Here is a 7,927-nt window from a genome sequence, read left to right as displayed (position 1 = left end):
GAAAAAAAAAAAAACACCCCCTGTTTGTATAGTTGCCAATGTCAAGAACATTTTGCTTAGGGGCACCGGCAGGGGATGTCTCGAACCTTTATTTATTTATTATTTTATAAAGGCGTTGTAGGAAGGGATTCCTAGAGTCTTTTGTCACAAGATAAAAATTACAAAACATGGAACATACTTAACCAAATCCACCTGTAAGATTTATCACTTTTTCAAGCATAGATTGCGAATATATTAATTAGTAACAAATAAAAACAACAATTATTATTAGGACAATACTTATCTACTTACTAGTAAGTAGAGTGAAGCTACTTACCTCTATTTGGTCCAATAATAAAATAACACATCACATTTAATAATAAAATAATTCGCACATAAAAATAGTTTATTCAATGATTAATTCAAAAAAGTACAAAAATGTGTGAATTATTTTATTATTAAAGGTGATGTATTATTTTATTGTTGAATTACATAGGAGTGAATAGGTTACCCTTGTGAGTAGAGTAGCTAAGTATTCTCCTTATTATTATTATTATTGTTTTCCATAGCGAAATAAAAACAACATACTTTCATTGGACTAAAAAAGAAGCCAAGCGCTCGATCATATTGATTGCATTCTCAGTCGCCAGATTAAAAACATGAAAAGTATGGTCCTCTCCCTTCACTTCAAACAACTCTATATTTCCTCGCCACCCACTCTCCTTCACAGCATCGTAGTAACAAACACCTCTCTCCCTCAACTCATCCTTCTCAGCCACACACACCAGCAACCTCGAACACCCGAGCCCCGACAAGCTCGGCGCGCCCTCTTTCATCGGATTTATCATCGGGCTGTCTATGCCACCCGGTGCACTAGGATACACAAATGGCCAAACCCTATAAGCCAAACTCTCTTCATGACCACTTCCACTCGGTTCAGACCCAACAGGCTCAGAGCCCCAGAAGTAAGGATGAGAAAGAAATCCTCCTAAGATCCTTATATCGCCGTGCAAACCCTCAACGCCGGCACGCATGGCCACATTGTGAACTATATTACCACCTGCACTGTCACCACCAATGAAAACTTTACTGAAGTCTCCGTGGTTGGTCAACCACGGTTCGTAATTGTCAGGACCCGTCTCACGCTGTGCATGTGAAGCCACCCATTGGAGAGCTTCCCAGCAGTCCTCGTAGGCTGCGGGCAAAGGGTGCTCTGGGGCTAATCTGTACTCGACTGAAACTGCGACAGCTTTAGCCTCGGAGACGATGGCGTTGAGATAATTGTGGTCCAACAAGGAGAAGGCGGATTCGAGACAGAATGCGCCTCCGTGGAAGTAGACTAAGATTGGGAGCTTTTGGTTAGTGGTGGGTTGTGTGAGGTTTGGGAGGAAGAGACGAGCTGAGACGTTGGGTGAGATGGTGATGTCTTTGGATGAGACACCAGTGGCTGGGTCTTGGGGTGATGGTGGGACGTAGGGTGAGCCGAAGAGTCGCTCCACCGCGCCGTCTTTGAAGACTCGGATGACGGGGAGGAGCTCAGTGGCTACTCCTTGGTGTTGGATGCCATGGCAGTGTATGAAAATGAAAGAGAATTGTGTGATTGAACTATGGAGAGAGAGATTGTGTGTTGTGGTGTATAAGTCTCCCTCTATATATCTATTGAAATGAACACAAGGGATGATCATCACCAGGTGCCATTTTTGACCGGCCAGTGCAGGTCCAAAAGCTACCATTATTGTCTACATATGGGTGATGTGATGAGAATTAAATAACATCATAATGTGAAGGTGTGGTTATCCCTAACTGATTCATCCCTATCTAACCAACATTAAATAACATATACTTTTGACCGGCGCTCCACCAGGTTTGCACCATTGGAAGTTGTCGTAAATTGACCGGTTCATAATAAAATAGTGTTCTACTGGAACCTTTTATCTTTGGAATAATTTAATAAATAGTAACTATTTGAACACAGCCACTCCTAAGGATGAGTATCTCGATTTCTGACCAATTGGTTACAGGGATAATTCTAAAAATAAAAAAAAAATGGTGTTTTGATGGTCAAATGTAAAAAAGGTGGAGTTAAATTCAAGTTTTTCAGATTAATGAAATTTTATCAAATGCTGACTTGGACATGAAAGTTTACAGTAGATTTTCTATTAATTCCTAAACTGCCCTGAGGCGAATCTGGGATTGACCTTGAAGGACTAGACTACCCCCTCCTTCTTTCTCAGAAACACTTTGTTCTCAAAGGATTTAGAGAAACCCAAAACATAGTCACTCCACCACTGCCGTTGCCATTCTCCACTCTCCACTCCACCAGTCCCCCTTCTCTCTCTATCTCTCTCCATCATCACCACCATCTAGTGTATACTACAAAAATCTTAACTCTAGGGTCGAATTGAAAAAAACACTAAAAAATGATCAAAAATAAAAATAAATAAATAGAAAACACACAAAAAATTGATCAAAAGAACTTCACCACCACTGATTTGTTGGCCCAACAAAACCACCACCTACCTAACACCAATACTAAATCATTTACCTTCACCTTGCTGGCACGACCTCCTCTCTCACTGTAGCCATCGAAGAACCATATGAGAGTGTGATAACCTCTTTGACAATTTCAGGTAGGGGTTGAAATGCAACTCTATTGAGAATTTCACAGTGGACTCTAGCTTTTAGGGACACGTGTGGGCTTTCAAGAAATGATGCAAATTGTTGTTGTTGTTGCAAATGTGATATTGGGATCTGTGGTGATGATTGGATGGTCTTAGGTATGTGTTTGAGATTTTCAACCATGGGCTCCATGGAAATTTCTTATTAAATGGGTAGTTAGGTCATTTTGTAATAGGGCAGTTTAGGAATTAAAAGAAAATCAACAGTAAATTTCCATATCCAAGTCAACAATTGATAAAACTTCATTAATTTGGAAAATTTGGGTTTGATTCCATCTTTTTGGCATTTGACCACCAAAACACCATTTTTTTTGTAATTATCCCTTGGTTATATATCCTAGGATCAAAATCGTTTGCGGTTCCATCCGCTTACATGGTAAAAAGTAAAAAGGAAAAAGGTAAAAAAAGTGTATTTTTGGAAATATACAACATATATGAATTATACGTATATACGCTGTCATCTTCATTAGCAAAATATTATTATAGGTTTTGAAATTTCAATTAGCCCGCCATTCTTTCCTTCTTTCTACCTTCTTTTCTCCCAAAATAAAATCAGATCGATTTTCATTTGTTTCCAAAACAAGATAGAGTGTCTCATCTCTTTCCCAACTTTTCTTCTTCTTTCCAATTTTATAGGGTTCTTTCAAAATTAACAGGGCAACCGAAACATGGTTTGATTGAATGGCCGGAAAAGGAAACTAATAACAAAAAGAAGACAACGGTACAGTGCACTGTGCGCAATAAATTTGTAGGGACTACAAAGATAAATACATGTAGACATTATAGTCCAAGAATTTAGGGTTTCTTTGTGTCATTATTTCAATGTTTGTAACTGAATTTCTGATGTTAAATTATGTTTCATTATTTTAGTTTTGTTTTGTTATTCCTGAACTCCTATCAATTGGTGAAATAAATTTTTTTTTTTTTTTTTTGTTCTGTCGGTGATATGCATTGGTATTTTTAAGATTATTTTGCGACCCCGTTTATTAATTTCAGAACCCTAACTAATGTGTATTGATGGATTGATTGATTATCTATTGTAAGCCGTATAAGTATATTGATTATTTATTACATATGAATAGGAAATTCTGAAAATTTAATTCGTGATAAATACTACAAAAGAGTAGGGATTTTCTCTATTATACGGAATGGAGCTTTGAACTTGTATTTTAAAATCTTTGAATAAATCTTTCACTGTATTCCTCGAAGGATATATTTTATAGTATTTGTATTGGTAATTGAGAATTATGATTGATAATAATCAATAACTTAATATAGTTGTAATGTTTAGGAAAGTACAAGCCCAAAAAAGTTTGGAAGTGCATGTCTGATTTGGAAAAAGTTAAATCAATAATTTAACATAATTGTAATTTTTATGAAAATGCAATCCCCAAAAAGGTTACAAGTGCATGTCTCAATTGGAAAAAGTTAAATAAATCATTAATTTTGTTATTGTACCAAAATTAAAATATTTGCAGTAGGAACTTGGATCCCTAATTCATTACGTTTGTTCAATAAAGTTAATGGAACAGAAAACTATACCAATTAATAAAATTGTATATATATGCCAAATGTTTGTTCAATATATATATTGTCCATACCTGGAAGATAGTACTTGTTCATTTGTTTTTATATGTTGTAGCTTTCTTATTTGAATCATTCGAATGAAAGATAGAGGAAAGGCTCCTAATATAGGGGCCGATGTCATAAAATGGAAACTAAGATTTGGTATGGAGTTTGAAACCGAGGAAGAGGCATACGTTTTCTATAATTCATAAGGCGGTCAAGTTGATTTTAACATCCGCAAAGACTATTTTAATATAGGCAAGAAGACTGGTAAAATGTCATCGAGATTGTTAACATACAAGAAGGAGGGTTCTAGGGTTAATTAACGATAAATGAGACATTCATACAAAGACTCGCAGGGCCGAAACACGTATTAGTTGCAGTGCTCGAATGCTTATTAAATATTGCAAGTATAAGCAAAAGTTGGTAGTTTTAAATTTTGTTAAAAGCCACAACCATCCGTTGATGATTGATGAATGCAGCCACATGATACCATCCCAATGTAGAATTATCCATGTTTAGGCCATTAATTTGGAATTGACTTTCGATTCAGGAATAACCCCTCGAAATTCATATGAGTTGATGGAAAGGTAAGCTGGTGGAAAAGATTCAGTTGGATACATGAAGTTGGATTTACAAAATCATATAAGAACCCAAAGACAAAATGAGCTTGAATATGGAGAGGCAAGATGGCTTATGAATTATTTTGAGACACATTCTTGTGAAGATCCAACCTTCTTTTATGCATGCCAATTGGATAGTGAACAAATGATCACAAACATATTTTGGGCAGATTAAAAAATGATAGGTGATTATTGTAATTTTAGAGAAGTTGTAAGTTTTGACACAACTTACAAAGTTGTACATGGCAACCATCTATTTGCAAGTTTCTTTGGTTTGAATCATCACTAGGAGACCGCTGTGTTTGGAGTAGCGTTCATGTATGACGAGACTGCGGGTTCGTTTGCTTTTTTGTTTCAAACTTTTTTGAAAACAATGTCTAGTAAAGTGCTAAGGACGATCTTTACTGATCAAGACGTTGCAATGGCAAAGGCATCGACATAGATGATTTTAATTCAAATCTCCACTCTTCTTATTTCTTTTTGCATTGTATAGTTGGCAGTGCTATATGTTAGTACATATTTATACTATTTACTTTTACAGTAAATTATTTTGCAACTGATGCCAGGGACAAAACACTATCTGTGTGGTTGACACCTAATGCAAAATGTACGGAAACATCTAGTGTTCTTGTTAAACGTGCCCAAGGCTTAAAAAAGGTGTTATCAAAATTAATGTTTCAAATTGAGAAGGAGGAGGGAAGATTTTACTAGGGAATGGAATTTAATGATAACGGAAAACGGTCTTATTAGTAACCCATGGATTTCAAATCTGCTAGGTTTGAAACATAGATGGGCATGCCATTTATCAAACATGCCTGGTCTGTGCAGCGCACAACTGAATGAAAGCTTCAATGGTTGCTTGAAGGCCTACTTATCCAGGCAACTGATTCTTCCAGATTTCTTCACACACTTTAAAAGGCTTTTATCTAACAAGCATTACAAAGAGTATGTAACCGAGCATGGGTTGCTCCACACTCTACCGCAATTGAAAACAAAGTGTAATATATTACTAGAAGAGGGAAAGGTGTACACAAATGTTATATTTGAGCTTTTCCAGGACAAGTTTTTAGCAGCTGTTGCCAGTCAGAGTATCATTGGTTGCAATCCCATAAATAGCAATAGAGATCGTGTTTACAAAGTTGTTGGTGAGGATGGGATGCAATGCCACATGACCAAGACATGAAAAGATGAATTGTTATGTTTTTGTTGTAAATTTGAAAGGGAGGGTATTATGTGCAGGCATACTTTGAAAATAATAAAGGACTAGTAAAACTGCTAGAGATAACAGCTTGAAGGAAAATCTTTCCCATGAAGTGATTGCCGATGCGGATCCGAAACTTGAGGTTAAGAGATGGCATAGGGTACTTTGTCATATTATGACAGAAATATCTTCCATTGCATCGAAGGATAATGAGGGATACAATGATTTGTTAGTAAAAGCTGTGGAATGGAAAAAATATGCCCAAACAAGTTGTGGTCATAGGTTTGCTGAGAGGAATGCAATTTATAGTTGTGGTAAAGGCAAAAAGAAAATCTGGGGAGCAACAAAAGCACTAAAATAAATCCCCAATGGCCTCAAGTGCAAAGATACATGTAAAGGAAAATTTAAGAGGTTAAAACTGACCATAGAGCTAAAGAGTCGCAATAAGACGAAATCAATGAAATGAACAGTTCAGGTTGAGGTACTTTTATCCCCTTACTGATTTCCACATAGTTTCATAAGTAATACCATTTATGTCTATTAAATTATGCATACGTAATAAATCTCATAATTGTGTTGTAGAATTTCAATGAAGCCCTTGAATCCGGAGAAGCAGGTGACACTCAAAGTCGAATAATCCCCTACCACCTATTAGTCAATGTCAGTATTGTTGCAACTATAACAATTTTTAGCACTTTGCTTAACATGTTCATTATGGTTAGAAGAAATCCTCTCGTTAAAGGTTTTGCACCATTTTTTTTTTATAAGGTAGTGAAATTCCAGCTGAATTTATGAATGATGAAAGTTAGGTGACGCCACCACAACGTGTAATGAAGAACACAAGGTTTTGCCAACCGCCTTACAACCACCCTATTAATGGTGCTGAAGTAAGTACTCCATTAACTAACCAGACAAGTGTACGTGTTATTAAGGTGGAATAAACATATAAATTGCATGCAAAACACAAGGCATGACTTTATAGCAGTACATTCCTCGTTCTGTGATGAATTGGGTTTTCTCTTCATTCTCTAGACATGGGGATCTAGTTATATTCGGAATATGCGTCCAAAAATGCCAGTCGTTCAAACCTAGTAGTGGCATCTACCATTTGATCTATCTTTTAGAGGGGGTAGCTATCTTTGGGACAAGCCTTGTTCAGATTGGTGAAGTTAATGCACACTTTCCATTTTCTATTCTTTTTCTAAACTACTACCACGTTGGATAACCATTATGGGTAGAGCACTTCTCTTATATTCTCTAGACATAAGGATCTAGTTATATTCGGAATATGCGTCCAAAAATGCCAGTCGTTCAAACCTAGTAGTGGCATCTACCATTTGATCTATCTTTTAGAGGGGGTAGCTATCTTTGGGACAAGCCTTGTTCAGATTGGTGAAGTTAATGCACACTTTCCATTTTCTATTCTTTTTCTAAACTACCACCACGTTGGATAATCATTGTGGGTAGAGCACTTCTCTTATGAACCCTGCCTCTAGGAGATGGTCAACCTCCTCGGCTATGATTTGATTTCTTTCTGGGGCAAATTTCCTTTGCTTCTGGTGAACTGGGCAAAAACTTAGGTCAACACTAAGAATGTGACATGCAACCTCGTAATGCACTCCAGGCTTGTCCAAATGGCTCCAGGCGATTATGTCTAAGTTGGCATTGAGTAAGCTTGTTAGCTCGGCCTTCCTTTCCTTGGACTACAGAGAACTGATCCTGACCACTCTATCTGGGTGGGCTGGGTTGATCTGGACCTCGTCTAACTACTCCTCTGTAAAGAGTTGCTTTTTCATCTCTTCACGCAACTAATCGTGATCGGACGGAGGGGACGGTAACTGCTATTTTTCACCTTGGGTTTAGGCTATGCCATTCCCCTT

At 37.1% G+C, this 7,927-nt stretch overlaps 1 protein-coding gene across 1 annotated transcript; it reads right to left on the bottom strand.

Moving 5' to 3' along the window:
* Window positions 1-373: 373 nt before the first annotated feature.
* LOC132295645 (2-hydroxyisoflavanone dehydratase-like) lies at window positions 374-2,550 on the bottom strand. Its single transcript, XM_059793952.1, has one exon. The coding sequence runs from the start codon at window positions 1,710-1,712 to the stop codon at window positions 570-572; it is 1,143 nt and encodes a 380-aa protein (XP_059649935.1). The 5' UTR covers window positions 1,713-2,550; the 3' UTR covers window positions 374-569.
* Window positions 2,551-7,927: the final 5,377 nt, after the last annotated feature.

Source organism: Cornus florida, unplaced genomic scaffold, assembly GCF_030987335.1.
Source record: "Cornus florida cultivar Cherokee Brave unplaced genomic scaffold, ASM3098733v1 CherokeeBrave_3.0.0_Hap2_Chr01, whole genome shotgun sequence".
NCBI classification, from domain to species: Eukaryota; Viridiplantae; Streptophyta; class Magnoliopsida; order Cornales; family Cornaceae; genus Cornus; species Cornus florida.
This window is presented reverse-complemented; position numbering and strand designations above follow the sequence as displayed.